At 39.6% G+C, this 18,075-nt stretch overlaps 1 protein-coding gene across 2 annotated transcripts; it reads right to left on the bottom strand.

Annotated features, from left to right (window-relative positions):
- Nucleotides 1-299: 299 nt before the first annotated feature.
- On the bottom strand, nucleotides 300-18,045 carry LOC133121549 (U5 small nuclear ribonucleoprotein 40 kDa protein-like). 2 transcript variants are annotated; one of them, XM_061230801.1, is made up of 11 exons: nucleotides 17,460-18,045; nucleotides 16,628-16,919; nucleotides 16,438-16,522; nucleotides 16,167-16,296; nucleotides 15,836-16,055; nucleotides 11,305-11,413; nucleotides 10,079-10,110; nucleotides 6,724-6,823; nucleotides 6,516-6,581; nucleotides 1,434-1,526; nucleotides 300-1,089 (listed from the first exon to the last, which is right to left on the bottom strand). In XM_061230801.1, the coding sequence occupies exons 2-11, from the start codon at nucleotides 16,888-16,890 to the stop codon at nucleotides 952-954; spliced, it is 1,236 nt and encodes a 411-aa protein (XP_061086785.1). In that variant the 5' UTR covers nucleotides 16,891-16,919; nucleotides 17,460-18,045; the 3' UTR covers nucleotides 300-951. The 2 variants fall into 2 exon arrangements, with proteins under 2 accessions (XP_061086785.1, XP_061086784.1); XM_061230800.1 differs by lacking the exon at nucleotides 17,460-18,045 and adding an exon at nucleotides 17,295-17,448.
- Nucleotides 18,046-18,075: the final 30 nt, after the last annotated feature.

Raw genomic sequence — 18,075 nt, forward strand, 5'->3', positions numbered from 1 at the left:
TTTTTAAATCCTTGCCTATAGATTAGCTATATAATAAAGGCTTGGTAGTGCCCTGGTCGTCATCCTTATCTTATCATTGTTTTCTGGTTTTAATAAAATTCAAAAATTGTTTCAAGTTGTTGTTCCGTTCTTTGTAACTACAACTTTACAAACTCATTTTAGGGTAAGATATGTAGATCTTTATTTAGTTAAGGTCTTCATCTTCCATTTGCCATTAGTTAGGTTATTTTAACACATTGTATATTACACCTGAGAAACATGGGACTGAACAATTGAAAAAACAAACAACATAAATCCACTAATTGTAAGAATGTTTATTCCAAAAATACAAAGAAAAGGATTAAAACAACATATACTTTAATGTATACTAATATACCTTTACTTCACAAAAGGGCAAAAAGATTTGCAATTGAAAATAATAACAACAAGTTACTAAACACAGTTCACTGAATTCAGTTTCCATAGCTCCTAGCTAATTTCCCTTAAAATATGCCAATCCTTTGTAAATTTTGTTTAAACATCAGTTAATAAATGAACTGAAACTACTTTCGTAGCATATTCACAGAGCCACAACATAAGAATTATTTATGCTGAATTAGTATAGAAAACTGAATTATTGTTCTACCACATATATGGCATCAAAGTTATAACATTTATAACAAACTTCAGCAACCATAACGACATGGAAGTCATTTTAGCATTGAAGACACTGAATAGCATACTAAAATAAAAATCCGCAAAAGATCATGCGTATCTGACAGAAAACTTTCAATTTATGACGGTAGCACATCCACATTAGTCAAGCCATATGCATGTCTTTTTTCACTATTTTGGATAGATGGATATGTTCAACTCAATAGAAATTCCTTGAAGTCCTTGAAGCCTGGAGGCTTTTTTCAACTAATGTCTTAAACCATCTACCAAACACAATTTAATTTTTTATGCTTTTCTTCACATCTTGAGGCAACCCCGTTTCAATAGGAAGATTTGTTTCCCTGACGAGGCTGCAATTAATCCCGTCCACTTTCCACCAGGACAGATACAAGAACTGATGACCGCTGAGGGGAGTCCAATTAGCCTGGAAACAGACTGAAGGAGAACAGGGGAAGCAGTTAGCACATACTCACAGAGAAACTGAGCAGCAGCAGCTGGTGTGCTGAAGTCTGATGGGGATGAAAACTTCCCTTTATTGATCTGGCATGTTTTCATTAAAAAAAATGTATTAAGTGTACCAACAATCTGAATATTCCATTGGCAGGTAAACACATAGCCTCTCTCTTCACATCACAGGGAGATTAAACAATACATTACATTTTATTGATTATTGTTAATCAAGGAAAATGATTGAAAACAAACTGTCAATTTTCAGCTCAGCAGCCACCACAGAACCTGAGACACAGGAAATAAAAAATGTACCTATTCAGTCTACTCACCAGCAATGTTTGGCGATCAATGACTCTCAGCATGTTTGTCTGGCTACCACCTGCCAAAATCTGGTTCTGGTCCAGCCAGTGACAAGTCAATATCTGTGAGGATATATTATAGTTAAAACCTGGATAAATTCTCAAGTAAATCTCAAGTATGAGATTATCTGGGACAGGGGTCTCAAACTCTCAGCCATCTCGGTTTTTGTGATTTAATTTAATCAGCAGCCAATGTACACCCTGGAAAAAAATGTGGACATTCTTTAAACATGAGACCTTTCTGCAAATTTTTATATGCTTTTTATTATTGCTTTTTCATTTTCATTTTTTACTGTTTATAAATTATATAAAAAAGGAAAAGGGCCCTGTGCAAAAGTTTGGAAACCCTTTTGGATTATTCATTGTTACTTTTTAAGAACATGAGGCCCAGATCCAGGTGATTTACTCATTAGGGCTTCAATGAGTCAGGTGAATATAATTTCAGGGCTGAACTTTTTATTCTGATGTAACTCCATGCCTTCTAAAGTATCCAACTGCAGTGGCTGTATCCAACCATGGGTTCCTCTAAACAGTTGTCCAAGGATTTCAGAGTGAAGATGGCTAATTTCCACCAAGAAGGAGAAGGCTACAAAAACTCTCTCAAACTACTCATTTCCACTGTCAGAAACATTATTAGAAAATGGAAGATAAATGGAACAGTTGAAGACAAGGCAAGGTCAGTTGAAGACCAAGCAAGATTTCAGATATAATGGCCAGAGAACTGTTAAGAAATGCTCAGAAGAATCCACACACCAATGCAACAGTGCTGCAAAAAAAGAGTAGCAAACACAGGTCTAGATGTTCCCAGGACAACAATACACCATACTTTAAACAATAAAGGCCTACATGGCACAGTTGCCAGAAAGAATGATCTGTCAGGCACGGGGACCAAAGATCTAATCACAACCCAGAACTTGGCAAAGTAGATGTCTTGGCAGAGAAGGCGATGGACAGTGTAAACTGGGTCGCTGTCGATGAGCCAGGGGGGGTCAGGTTGGAGGGCTGAGACGGGACAGTATGTATGGCTTGACGCCTGACACATGGAACATTGGATGGATGTGGCGCAGGGGAGGTGGAAGGTGCAGGCGGACGGCAGAGGGACTGATGACCTTGGTGATGGAGTAAGGACCGATGAACTGTGGGGACAGCTGGTGGCAGATGGTTCCTAAGGGAATGTCCCAGGAGGATAACCAAACCCTCCCACAGGGCTTTGAGAGGGGTGGGGACTGAGCTGTAGCCATGGATGAACCTCTGACAGAAGTTGGCAAAGCCAAGGAAACCCTTTGGGGTTAGCAGGCTGAGGCCAGTCCAGCACTACCTTAGTCCTCTCTGGGTCTATTACCCAAAATGCATGACCAGGTACTCATAGTGACCACTGTGCCATCTTCCACTCCTCCCCTTCTCTGATTCCAACCAGATAGTAGCATTAAGAAGGTTGAGTTTGGTGAAGATCTTGCTCTTCTGGAGTGTGGAAAATACTGAGGAGATGAGTGGCAGGGGGTAGCGTTGAAGTGACTTGATCTTCTTCTCCTTCTCCAGAAAGAAGAATCCTGATCCGGCGGGCGAAGACAAGAGGCGAATGAGACTGAAAGCCAGAGACTCACAGATGTATTTCTCCATGGGCGTGGTTTCAGGTGCAGATAGGGAGTAGAGTCATCCCCTTGGTACCTGGGAGCAAGTCAATAGGACAGTCGTAAGAGCCGTGAGGCAGTAGAGAGCAGGCTTGGAAGTTGTTGAAGACCTGGTACAGGGGTGGCACATTCGTCAGATCGATGGACACCTCCTCGGCAGGGAAAACAGGAGCCAAGGGACCAGAAGCAGAGCAGAGGCAGGAGATGTGACAACCAGGTCGCCAGCCAGTAATTGTTCCCTGAACCCCGTCAATCTGTGGGTTGTGGCGTAGGAGCCAGGATCGGCCCAGCACCATTGGAACATGAGGGGACTTCATGATGTACAAGGCCGCCTCTACACGATGGTTTCTGGAAATCCTGGTTCTGGAAAACCAGTATTTCCAGAGGAGTGTTGACGTAGTCGACTTCTGCTAGGGGAACACCTGTAAGCGTGGAGACCAGTCGTCAGACGCAAAGTGGGAATCTTCAATCGGCTGACCAAGGTAGGGCACATGAAGTTGGCATCAGCCCTGGAGTAGATCAAAAAAGTACCTGCTGCTGGCCTCCCTTCCAGAACCTCCTCACTTACTGACGGGCAGTTCCTTTTACTGGACAGTCAGCGAGGAAATAGCCTTGTCCGGTGAATTACAGACACGTCTGTTTAGAAATTTGCCTTTGTCTCTCTCACATAGATAAGCGGTTGCGGTTGACTTGCATCGGTTCCGGTGCTGACCAGAGGCTGTTCACTGGAAGCAGGGGGGAAGACCGGCATGTTTCTCGGTCCAACGTTCTCGCAACCGGGAATCCACCCGGATAGCCAAGTCAATTAGAACGTCCAGCATCTGAGGGAGCTCACAAGTAGTAAGTTCATCCTTTATCTGTTCAGATAGTCCTTGTAAAAATGTGTGCGAAACTCAATAGAGAAATCTGACACTGAGCTGTTCTCTTGCATAAGCTGGTAAGCTGCAGCCGTGTCCCACAGCTGACTGGTCAAAGACTTTCTTCATCTCGGGTGAGAATGAATGGAAATCATCAGATTCAGGAGCCCCAAAAGGCTGTTCCCCACTAACGTGCCTATCCATCCATGAATGTGATCACATAGGCGTCTTTCGAGTTTGGGAACTGGAGACCCTGGAACTGGAGAGTTTCGTGGTCGATCATCTGGGTTACTGGTTCTATTTCTGGCTAGATTGCACAAAAAAACAAAGGCAGGAAAGAGAAAACACTAGGACACGGGAGCCCAGAGTGTGACACTCACCATAAAATTAAGTGTCTGAAGTATGCAAAAAAAAGGGGGTACTTTTGGAGAAAAAAGGGTGAAGTCTTTGTAGAGAAGAACACCTTGCCAACTGTGAAGCATGGAGGTGGAACCATTATGCTTTGCGGTTATGTGACACAGGAAATATTGTGCAGGTGGAAAGAAGAATGGATTCCACCAAATATCAAGACATTTTAGAGGCTAATGTTCAAAGGTCAGTCCAGATATTAAAGTTGAAGAAAGGTTGGATATCCCAGCAAGACAATGATCCAAAGCAGACCTCAAAATCAACCATGAAGTACCTCCAGGAAAGACAGATGAAGGTTTTGGAATGGCCACCACAGTCCTCAGACTTGGTTTGTGCCAGCAATATTATTGAAAATCTGTGGAGAGATCTCAAACATGCCGTACATGCAAGGAGGCCAAAGACTATTTCTGAGCTAGAGGTGTTCTGCCAGGAAGAATGGGAACAATTCAAGAGCATTGAATTGGGCGGCCTGTAGCGTAGCGGTTAAGGTAAATGACTGGGACATGCAAGGTTGGTGGTTCAAATCCCAGTGTAGCCACAATAAGATCCGCACAGCCGTTGGGCCCTTGAGCAAGGCCCTTAACCCTGCATTGCTCCAGGGGAGGATTGTCTCCTGCTTAGTCTAATCAACTGTACATCGCTCTGGATGAGAGGATCTGCCAAATGCCAATAATGTAAAGAGCAAGAATCGAAAGACTCAGCTGGCTACAGGAAGTGTTTACAATCTGTTATAGTTGACAGAGTTCCGAAACTTCTGCCCAGGGCCTTTTCCCTTTTTTTATTATTTTGAAACTGTTAAAAATTTTCATAAAAAGTAATCTTGCTTTAAAATGTGAAGAAATGTGTCATGTTTAACATTGTACTATTCAGAGGTCAGGTTCGCTTCTGTTCCCTTAATTGATATTAATTGTAAAAGGCTTTTTGACCAGGGATTCTCAAACTTTTTCACACTACTGTACATGCCTAAATGTAAATGTGTAAAATAATGAAATGATACTGTAACAGATATGTGTGGAGAAGTGCAACATGGACACGCAGTGAGCACTTTATTAGGTATTTATTAGACTTCTGTTTTAGATGTATTTAGTCTTCTGCTGTTCTAGCCTATCTACTTAGAGGTTTGACGTGTTGTGTGTTCAGAGATGCTCTTCTGCATACCACTGTTGTAATACGTGGTTATTTCACTGGATGTTTTTATTTTTTGCACCATTCTCTGCGAATTCTAGAGACTGTTGTGTGTGAAAATCCCAAAACATCAGCAGTTTCTGAGATACCCAATCAACCCTGTCTGGCACCAACAATTATTCCATGGTCACTTAGATCACACTTATTCCCTGTTCTGATTTGGTCTGAAAAATAGCTGAACCACTTGTCCACGTCTGCATGCTTTTATGCATTTAGTTGCTGCAACATGATTGGCTGACTAAATATTTGCATTAACAACATGGTGTACCTAATAAAGTGACCACTGAGTGTATGTCAAGACCGATCACAAAGAGCTGGTACATTGAACACACAGGTCTAATTTTCTCTGCATGTACTTTTTTCAGACTGCAGGACGAAGATTATAATAAACCAGCATATGAGCAGCTAAACACAAAAAGGTACAGGCCAGAGTGAAACGGCTGTTAAAAAAGTATAAGGGGAAAGTTAGCTGTGAGATACAGCATGATTTAATCCAGGAATTGATTATGGTTGTCAATTCCAACATTTAGTTGACTACACAAGGAAGTATTGTTTAAGCCAATTGATTCAACAAATTCAAAAATCATGTTTTGCACATTTTACTTACTTTGGACAATCATTATTTAAGCTGAATTCCGGAAACTACAATAAACTTGAGCAGCTGGTGCATGGGATCATTTGCAAAAATGGCCCCCACCCCAGACTATAAAGCGTGTTTGGTCCACACACGTCTAAAATTACAGAACAAATAGTGCTCTGTATTGTTTAAGAATGGAAAGCAGATGTTGGACAGGATGGGTAGCAACCCCAACTGTGAGCTCAAATGGAGTTGGTAAAAGTTTAAGGTTTAAGATGCAGCAAGATAAACCAACATTTTTACTCAGTGACAATCTTTGAGAGGTTTTGACAAAAAAAACGCACACGCAGAAATTATGTATGATGTAGCGGGTGATATATGTGGAGAGACTCACTCTGCTCTGTCCTTTGGGGTCATTAGGTCCCTCTGATAATTTCCGACACGAATCATAATCGAAAATCTGAAAGCAGAGAAAATATCCAAATACACAGTATACTGCACTATATTGACACAGAGGGGATGTCTAATATGCCCACTAGATGGATTTAAACCATAGCAGTGTTATAGTATAATTGAGTCAATAATTGAATTCATGCAATTACCTCTAATGGCTTCTCTTTTCTCCAGGATCCAGAAAGGATTTGATTGGTCACAGAATCAATCTGCAGAGAGTCCCCACATACATGAGGGCCAAACAACATCCTAAAGAAAAAAACAGAAGTACATCATATATTAAATATATTAGGACGTGCCAATGTGTAATAAAATATATGAGTTACCTGCCTTGCCTAGTGTCTATAAAATTCACCTCTGATTGATGGTAACAGTAACTATGATTACCCCTGTTCCTTCAGGATGTCTTTATTTCAAGTGAGCCATCTGTCAACCAAAACGTTCCTTCACACACTGAAAATGAAAGCCAAAGCTTCATACTACATGGTAAGCAGAGGAGGGAAGATGCTTGTTATATCTGGTATTCAACTGATACGAGACCAACAATAAATATGGAGACTGATATTCAATTCCACGTGTTTTACTGAACTTGTTTTCTCATTACATACATAAGCATTTTCATCCCTCAGCAATGCATTTTTACACTGGCACAACCAATACATGACAATGTTGATATTGATGGCAGCTGCTGGAAAGCCGGAGGCATTTGAATGTTGCTTATAAAATGTATATTGACCATCAACATGAAACAAATTCAGACGAGTGTTCTTGTGGTAGCAATTTATGGTTGGGCTAAAAAGCATCATATACAGTGGGCTCTGGAATTATTAGCACCCCTCACTGGCAATGCACAAAAAAATACTTTATAGAAAGAAACAATATGATTACTGAGACAAAAAAACTTAAATTAAATGAATCTTTAATTTTGGTTGGTTAATTTGAAACATTAATAAAGTACAGCATTTTTCACATGATCAGCATTTTGAGTTTATCTCAGTAATCATATTTTTATGTATTATTTGTGCATTGCCAGTCAGAGGTATCAACTCTCTGATAAAGTGTTCACACTGCCTCAACGGTCACCTCCTCATTTGCATCTATTGATTTACATTCTTTGCACCTGCAAACCCAAGCCAATAGGTACTGGTTTGGAGGGAGTCTTCTTTTTAATATCCTTTTCTGGAAATAGAAGATAGGCTATATATTTTAAATACAGTATAAGGGCTGTTGGTGTGGTCCATACAGCACAAAAAGCTCTGCTCTGGACTCATTTATCCTATCCTCATTTATCCACCTGGACACATGTAGGTTATAATACCATCTACTAGCTACTAGCAATCAATTCAGGTTTTGAAAACAGTGCTTGGAATGGGGGGGGGGGGGAATACATGTCTGAACGTTTTTGCTACAGTTTTGGTAGTAAAAACTGGCAGCCTAACTAATTAGTCTTATTGTGGTAAATATGCACTGAAAATGCATGCCGAGATGCACTAATAAGAGGCAGTACGCAATAAGAAGTAACAGTACGCATATGGGCAAAAAACAAACAAAAGTAGGCTACCAGTGAGTATCGGACCAATTCAAGCACTGAGTGCCAGCCGGTCTTCCAGTTCTGTACCACGCCCAACTTCTCTGTTGTCAAAACTGCACACTGATTGAAGGGCCAACTCTCTATTCATTTTTGAATTGGGTACTGATGGAATCCCAACACCTTCTACAGCTCACAGCACACATACAGACTGACACTCTCCTTGGCCGATGGTAGGCTTGGATCTGGTAATGTTAAGGCACTATTCACACTAACATCAAAACACAAATGTTTGTGCCAGCAATTTGCCAGATCAATCTTTCTGGAATGCACAAAGAACAGCCAAGACGAGACGAGACAAAACTAGAGAAATCTCGGAACATGTTTAATTTTCAAAACAAGGCAGTCCACACCAAAGCACCAAGTAAACAAATAAACCACTGTTTCCATGACGACCCAAGTTAATTGAAACGTTAAATCACTAATTGTTCTAAAACTCCAGGCTTAACACTTTGACATGCTCAGTTTTCGTATTTCGTTTTCGTAATTACTGTTTTTCATTTTCCATTTTGACCTTCGTTATTAGTTTCACCTGTTACTAACTGTTTAATTGTTCTCATTTCCTGATTGTTTCATTGGTTTTCATTCCCTGATTAGTTCCTTTATTATTCTCTTTAGTTTTTTGCTTCTTTCTTGATTATTACTTCATTTAGTGTTTTAGTTAGTTCACCTGTGAGTTAGTTTAGTTATCATTGTATCACCTGTGTCTTGTTGTTTACACTGCCCTCTCTCAGTTCATAGCAGTGTCCTTATGTTCACAGTGGGTTTGCTCATGTTGCTACCTGTGCCTAGCCCTGTATTGGCTTAGTGTTCTTTTTGTTTGTTATAAAAAGTATATTCAAAATATATTGAAAGTATTGAAAAGTATATTCAAAATCAAATCATAATTAAGATGAAAGAGAGCACTGCAGAGCTTACTAATCGCAAAGACTGGCAGGCCAAGGAAGACCTCCACAGCTGATGACAGAAGAATTCTCTCCATAATAAAGAACTAAACACCTGTCTAATTCTGTCTGCAGAACTTCATGAACAGAGATACAGAGGCTACACTGCAAGATGCAAACCACTGGTTAGCCGCAAAAACAAGAATTACTTAAAAGAGAAACAACAGTTCTGGAAAAATTTTGAAGATTAACTTATATCAGCGTGATGGCAAAAGCAAAGTATGGAGGGGAGAAGGAACTGCCCAAGATCCAAAGCATGCCACCTCATCTGTTAGACACGGTGGTGGGGGTGTTATGGCCTGGGCATGTATGGCTGCCGGAAGTACTGACTTACTTATCTTCATTGATGATAGTAGTAGCAAAATAAATTCTGAAGTGAATAGAGACACAACAGTATCTGCTCAACTTCAAGCGAATGCCTAATAACTCAGCGGTTCATTTTACAGCAAGACAACGATCCCAAACCTTTTTTTTCTTTTAAAGCTAAAAAATCTATGTCCATTCCTGAGTGGCCAAGTCAATCACCCAATCTGTACTAATTGGGCATGCCTTTCATAGGCTGAAGAGAACTTAAGGGGACAAGCCTTTGAAACAAGCATGAGATAAAGATGACTGCTACAGGCCTGGCAGAGCATTACTAGAGTAGACACCCAGCAACAGGTGATGTCCATGAATTGCAGACTTCAAGCAGTCAGGGCATGCAAAGGATATGCCACAAAATACTAATTACTAAAATACTAAACATGACTAGTTTCATTTACATAACATTGATGTGCCCCAAACGTTATGGTGCCTTGAAATTGGGGGACTATGTGTGAACACTGCTGTATTTTTTACAGGTATAAAAAAGGCAAAAAAACATTGTCCCAAACGTTATGGAGGGCACTGTAAATCAAAATGGATTGTGCAGACAATGATACACTACACTGAAAATGAGTCAAACAAACGTAAAACAAATCCAGGCAGACTTACCTGACAGAGTGCTGCTGCCTGGTATCCCAAAACTATTGTGATAGAAACAGGAGACAGATATTATCTAGAGTTATGAAAGATTACCAAGTTTTTTTATTATGTTAGTTATGCCTCTTTAAAAAACAGAAATAATAACAATCAGTCTTTGCAGTCTTTCATAATTCATAAAAAGCAACAAATTACAAAAGACAATTATAAAAGACAATTACAAGAAAATCTGAGTCTATGAGGTGGGAGGTTTTTCAAAAATTGGCACATGGAATGACACCCAAACACATTGAGAATGTGGTCATTCGGAACCTGAATTTTCACAACTTGGGATGATAAAATGCACCAATATTACAAAATTAAATATTCATTTAATTTCAGTTAATTTCAAGTCAACATAAGCTAATAACATCAATGGCATTTGACCAAACAGTAACTCTCATATACAGTAAATTGCAATCAAAGAACCAACAATAGGCTAAACTTGCAAACTTGTAAAATAACTTACATCAGAAATAAATCCTTATAGTGACATTGGCAAAGCAACAGTTTTCTGAGGATCAGGTCTCTGGGGTTTGACTGTACTTTGGAATTATTTAATATGGAGTATATTCAGTATGACGGATGACCAGACAAATACAATTATAAATACACTCAGTGAGCACTTAATTAGGTATTTATTAGACTTATTTTTTAGACTTCTGATGTAGCCTAACCACACAGAGTTGTGATGTGTTTTGTTCAGGCTCTTCTCCATCCCATGTTGTAATGTGTGGTTATTTGCGTTACTGCCGCCTTCCTGTCAGCTTTAACTAGTCCTGCCATTCTCCTCTGATGTCTCTCATTAACAAGGTGTTTCTGTCCGCAGAACTGCTGCTCACTAGTTTTTTTTGTTTTGTTTTTTTGTGCACTTTCCAAACTCTAGAGACTAGTGTGCATGAAAATCCCAGGAGATCAGCAGTCTCTGAGGTGTTTACTACATTACAGAGATCAGATACAGGAGTTTATGTGTATCAGAGTCTGTAGTCATTGCAGTAATTTCTGTGGGAGACCCTGAAAAGTGTCAAATGTCTAGGTATGGGGTACCAACAAATAACTTTTAGTAAATATTAAACATGTGCAATTCAAATTGTGTAATCATTTCTAGTGTTGGCCGTATGTAAAATAAAGAAATGTCCAGCTAATATTTTTAAGGACATTTTATTAATTCAGTAAAAATAACTGTACAGTGTAGGTACCTGTATGCTGTTGTCCCAGCCCCCCGAAATGAACTCTCTCTCTCTCTCTGGGTGAAAATTCACTGCAAAAATGCGTAATCGATGTCCGTCCATAACTGAGTTGTAGGCACTTTGAGAAAGTGCAAATGAGGAGAAATACACACATAACACACACATGCACAAAAAGAGAAAGGTACAGTATATATTAACAATGAGAAGGGGGAAAACAATAAAAATAAAAATTTTATAATACACAAAAAAAATTTGTAATGCAGGGCGCAAGGTGACGAACCATTCTCCTTTCAGTTCATTAAAATTATATAACTGGTCGGGTTAAGTGAAACACTGCTTGTAGTGGAGAAAAAATAAGTGCTGCCGTTACACCGAAATTGGTGACCACCAGTGGTCGCTGTTGAGCAGTTTTAGCCCTTCACTGTCATGAACGCACATAAACTGGCTCTTGCACTGACAACAAACTCACATTCCATAAAGCATGCACGTGCCAGTCCATCGCTATGTTCACCTTGTGAAGTAGTCTGTTAAAACCAAATCATAGTTTGTTTGCATCGTATTTCACAACTAAAATATTGTATATGGTTAAAGTATTAATAAAGGTGGGTGCTACAAAAACATATGTCGGCAATAAGGAGGTAAAGCGGAAGTCCCGCTGAATGGCATTTCCGGTATACTGCTAAGTGCTATACTAGCGGATTTCATCATAGATGGCAACAACCACAACGTCACATAATCAAATTAAGCATTAAATCGTAACACAAAATGAAAAGGCTCCAGATCATCCGCAAATTATCACTATGCAGCTCTTCATTGCTTTTTTAAAAAGATTTTGTAGTTACGAGCCTACGGTCAGATTTGTATACCAAATGCAACAATAAAGATGACGTTATCTATCTTGGGATAGCCAGTCTCACAGGATGTACCAACACATTCGGACCCATGGGTTTTTTTCCCAAATTGCGCTTTCCAATGTGGAAATTTTGTCACTATGATAGGGAAAACATTATGGAGTTTTCGCCAATCTCTGCGATCTAAAAACACAGAACATTACTTTTTACTAAATTAAATCCTGTATTCAGTATATAGCTATGTATTTAAACCATATAGAACATACTTTGAATGCAGACTTCAACACTGCGTAGCTTTTGCCGCTCTATTTAAAAGGGAGCAGTATACCGGAAGTATCGTTCCCGATACATCCGCTTTACCTCCCTATTAACCATTAAATGACATCCATTTACTGTGAAATATGGAAGGTGTGGCAGAATTACACTATTTTTGAGTGAATTAAGGTACATAGGAAGGAACCTTAGTATATTTCATGTTGCTGTGTGTCCCTGTATAAAACCAATGCACTATATTCATTATATAATATGTTCATTAAAGTATTTTGCTTATGGCAAAATACAGTTTTAGTTATTGCATGAGCACTATATAGCCATATAATCTGAACTCATGAGACCATAGAATGGGGGAGACCTGCTTTCACAAAGACAGCTACCTAAATATGTTCCTTGCTCAAGAAAATCTCTGACTGGGGTCAACACTTAGACAGTATAATTGGGGTATAATTGGGGTCACCCATTTTCATAAGGCAACACTTGCTAGCTATCAACATATATGACCTGACTGTACCCAGTAAATAAATAGTTACACACTAACCCAAACCTCTCAGGTGACATGTCATCCTCTTATGTATGTACACAGCAAAGCATGTTTGACTGGTGTTAACAGGCAGACATTGTCATAGGGGTCACCATTTTTCATAGGGCAGCATTTGCCAGCTATCAAAATATGTGACCAGACTGTAACCAGATAAAACGTAGTCAATCGACAAACATAATGACATGTCATCTGAGATATTTTTTCAAGTGTGTGACCTTTTCCCCCATAGATAAAGCCTACCCAAGGCACATACATTCACCGAGCACTTTATTAGGAACATTTTTACTTCATTACACCTACTTATTAATGCGATTCTCTAATCAACCAATTGTGTGGCAGCAGTACAATGCATACAATTATGTAGATACAGGTCAGGAGCTTCAGTTAATGTTCACATCAACCATCAGAATGGGGGAAAATGCAATCGAAGTGACTTTGACTGTGGAATGATTGTTGGTGGCAGACAGGGTGGTTTGAGTACCTCAGAAACTGCTGATCTCCTGGGATTCCATGCATACTAGTCTCTAGGGTTTGTAAAGAATGGTGCAAAAAACAAATAAAAAAACCAGTGAGCAGCAGTTCTGCAGACAGAAACTCCTTGTTAATGAGAGACATCAGAGGAGAATAAATGATAGAATAACAGTGGTATGCAGTGGCAGCAGCTAGTTAGGATGGGCGCCGGTGCAATATTTTTTTATAGGCCCTTCTTCTGACAAAAAATTCCAACCAAGACGCAGGCACGCACACACACGCATATAACCAATGCACGCACACAAACACACACAAACACACAAGCAAACAGCACCATTAGACAGATATTTTAGAGACAATACTTTGGATTTTATTTGGCTCATGAGTAACTTTAGTTATTGGGACACATCGTTTGTGGTACTTTAGAACATTTGTATTAATCAAGTCAAAACCATGGACCAACTGGATGGCCACAGAATCAAATCAAAAGTCAACAAATCAACTAATGTTAGTTGGGATGTTTACAAAATTAAAGCTTAGGCCAATGCTACTCATGTGTCACTGAATGCATTTTTTTACAATAAAATGTGAATTAATGTATGAAAATCAGTTACTTTTTTTAGGAACAGGGTAGCAGTTGAGCGATAATTTTTTCAAAACGCCGTCCAGATTAAGTAGTTTTGCTACCTTTTCCTCATGGTCCTTTTTTATCCTTTCTTTTTTGCGACCCACTTTTGTGCTTCAAGGGCATTTTCACACTAGACAGCTAAATGGCGCTCAATATTTTACACACTAGACTAGCTAATATCAGCACATGATCAAGACAGTTCACAATGGAAAACAGCAAACATATTTCCCGGCAGCATTTCTCTTGGCATATCAGAAAATAACACCAACACCAAATGAATTGGCCTGCCACAAGCTATTTCATTGAATAGTTTTTCTGTAAAATAGTCACATGGTATAAATTTTGCATGATCACATATTGTACACAGAAAGTGTAATAACCATGACCGAGACAATTTGCTTATTTAAGGATATATAAACACACACCACTCTTAAAGCAAACGTAATTGTGTTATTTTCAGGACCTGACTACGGACATACTGATATAAGACATGGAGAGAAATGGGCCCTCCGGGGCCTCACCCAACCCAGGGGCCCTGGTGCCATTGCACCTGCTGCACCGCCTATATGACCGCCACTGGTGGTATGCAGAAGACCATCTCTGAACACAACCAATCCTTACTTTAAGTGGATAGGGCACAGCAGTAGAAGTCTAAAAAATAAGTCTAATCAATATCTAATAAAGTGCTCACTGAGTAGTGCTCAAACAAGAACCATTTGGTCTTCAAGGAAACTGTATTACTGCCATAAGCAGAATACATTAATGAACAGATTATCATCAGAGTGCATAATTTTTTTGTACAGGAATACACAGCAACATGAAATTCGGATTACCTTGCTGTGATAATGCACGTAAATATACTGTCATTTTACCACGCTCCCTTACATATTTCTGAATAAACGGATGTGATTTCATGGTTAATCGCCGACTTATGTTTTTGTATCACTCAACTTTATTAATAGTTATACCATATAGAATGTTTTTTGTGAAATACGATGCAAACGCAGCATGATCAGTTTTAACTGAGGAGAATACTTTACAAGCCAGACATAGCCACGTCGGGAGCTCGTGCATGTTTTCTTAAAGTGAGTTTGTTGTCAGCGCGAGCGAGTTTACGCGCGTTCATGACTGCGAACGGGCTAGATTTGCTCGACAGCGACCTCCAGGAACACAGATTTCGATTTCCAATTTCGGTGTAAGAACTGCTCTCGAATGAGTAAAAGCCTCACACTGTAGATAAAACCAGTCTGTTCTGGAACTTCCCATTTGTGTACCATCTAACGTTGAAAATACAGGTTCTGTTCACAGAAATATATCGTTGAGTCAAGAAAGACGTTTTACAAGTCGTTTAACAGGAGGCATGCCAAAGTAGTTTTACAAACAGTCTGATACGCTCACAATTATACATTCCGTAAATGTATCGGGAGCCGTCAGCTGTTCTAATGTAAAATACAGCAATACGAATTTAAATTAATTCTAGTAGTACAGGTTCGCAAATCCAAACACTCAGCCTAAAACTGAAATTGTTTTATTGTGGTAAATAACTATAGCTATACGTTACTTATGACGTTTTTTTCAATGCCCTCTCACTTGGCATTTTTGCAGTCAACTGTATGATGCATGAAATCCAGTAGAAATTAAATGCTACACTTATTTATTAAATTAAACGCTGAAAAGTGTAATCAAGTGAATGCTTCCCCTGAAATTCACATATTCCAGCATATCTTTGTTTTGATGAAGGGTCGATTCCCAGAAGAGATACTTGGAACATACCTGGCACTGCAAGTGAGCACCCTCTGGTGAGTGTGGAGGTCGTAGAGATGAATTGCAGAATCTGAGCCCCCAGTGGCTGCTACCTTACCTGAGGAAGAGACGGCTAGAGACAGGGTCTGTCTCTGACCCTTTTCCCTTCCACTGCTTTCTCCCACCTCTTTCAGGTCCCACATACACTCTTGTCCCCACACATACCAGCACCTCACAACACCACTGGCATCTGAGAACAGGGATACAAGGGGAAAGAAGCATATGTATATTTAGGGCTCAAGAGAAAATTAATGAAGTAAAGTCAGAAAGCAAGAGGGACAATTAGACATTCAGTACTCACAAGTGGCCAACAGGTGGCTGTGTGCCTGAGTGCTGTGAAAGAACTGCAGTGCAGTGACAGGAATAGGGGACAGAATGACCTCATTATCTCTCAGGGTCTTCACTAGACTGCCATTATCTGTACTGTAAACCTGGGCCAAAACACAGAAAAAAAGTTTTTATAGTGAATGGCCGGGACATTATAGCTCAATGAAATATGTCTCTATAATGAATAGTTTGTAACAGTTAACAGTAAAATTATAACTTCATAGGTGCAATGACTGCAAATTTACTTTTATAGTTCCGTCAAAGAGTCCCACAGCCAGAATAGTGCCTTCACTGTTGAACTGGCAGACCATCACATCACAATTACATTTCCTGAGTGAAACAAAGAGACCATTTTACATTAATGACACCACACATGACACTAAGTGATTCTTCCTTTTTTCATTTTAATAAGACAATCCAGATAAAAACACTCACAGAACAGAGTGTATGTAGATATCTCCTTCTGTTCTGGGCTGCTTGTCTGTGCTTCTGTCTGATTCAGGATGATGCGAGACCTCAGTGTGGCTGTCAGCGTCAGGCAAGCAAGATAATGGAGTAACGTTACTGTCTGTGTGTTTTTTTTCGTCACTCTCTGCATCCGAATCCGTCATACTATCTGCGCCAGTGTCACTGTCACTGTCACCACCAGTCACTACATTTTCAGGTTCATCTCTGTCCATATTTGGTGGAGATGCCATCACGCCTTTCCTCGCGGTAGCTGGAAGATCTGCGATATGGGTCAAGAACAAAGGAGTTACTATCGTTAACGTCACATATGTCATGAAAACCAAACACCTATTAAGTTAACCTAACTTACAACTTACTGGCCAAATTTCTAAATAAAATACATTTTCATTTAAGTTATGAGTTTCTGGTTTGAATTGATATTTAGATTTGAAGTTAACTTTTAGCTAATCAGATTAATGTAAGTCGGTAACTATAACGTTAATCAATTCATTATTTAAAAGCATTTGCTGAAACATTAACGTTGTGTAGCTAACGTGCATTCCATCCCTAGCTAACGTAACTTGCTAGCTAACGTTAATAGTTGGCTATCTAGCTGAGTGGTTATAACAATTGAAAAATTAGTCAACATTCTTACGTTCCAGTTCGACCACCCGAAACTATGCTATTTGGCAGTTTTAGACTTCCTATGGCTAATATTGTTTCCTTTATGTTGTTCCGTTTTAGATCTCCGTCTTCTCTCACATCCCCCAACAAGGATCGTAAACAACCAACGCTGCCGTCTCTTAGCAACTGCACCCACCGTTACGTGCGTGGTCCTCTCAGGCAGGCTGAGCGGTTACATAGCTAGCTGTCTAAAACGTTTTCAATGTGGAAGAAAAGACGTTCACGTATACAAAGCATACACTTTGTGCACCTGTAAACAGACAGTCGCTGATTATCTTAGTGACATAAGAATGATGTCAATTACGTTGAAATAGAGTCGTCCCATTGCACAGTTAGAAACAAACACTGTTCCATTTACATTATACCCACGGTCCATACATTCGTTCATGTTTCGTTCCAAGTTTCTTTATCGTGACATATTAAGGAGAGGTGATTTTAGAAACAATATGTGAATAATCAATATGTGAAAGTATGGTTCATGTCTGCAGAAAATATGTCCAACACGAAGGTCTGATCACGGCTGCTGTTTGAGTGCTGTAAATTTAATATGCATGACTGTCCATAGGTTCCATCTGGTTCAGTCTAAAACATGTGTCTTAACCATAGATTGTAGAAAAATACAAGTCTCTAAGCCTGGACTGTGGTACGAGCCCTGTAATTCCCAGGCGGGCTCGTTAGACGCCATTCTCCATTGACTCCTATTATAATACGTGCATCTTGTCATTTTCATCCACCATCTTTAAGCAGCTTAA

The sequence above is a fragment of the Conger conger genome, chromosome 2 (genome assembly GCF_963514075.1).
Source record: "Conger conger chromosome 2, fConCon1.1, whole genome shotgun sequence".
Taxonomy (NCBI): Eukaryota; Metazoa; Chordata; class Actinopteri; order Anguilliformes; family Congridae; genus Conger; species Conger conger.

Bases quoted from the DNA above. Each gene is read 5' to 3' on its own strand.
- LOC133121549 (XM_061230801.1), bottom strand. From the start codon at position 16,890: ATGGCATCTCCACCAAATATGGACAGAGATGAACCTGAAAATGTAGTG. The intron at 10,111-11,304 runs GTACCTACACTG...CTATCACAATAG, and splicing joins GCTGGGACAACAGCATACAG to TTTTGGGATACCAGGCAGCA. The intron at 6,582-6,723 runs GTAATTGCATGA...CTCTGCTTTCAG, and splicing joins GAAAAGAGAAGCCATTAGAG to ATTTTCGATTATGATTCGTG.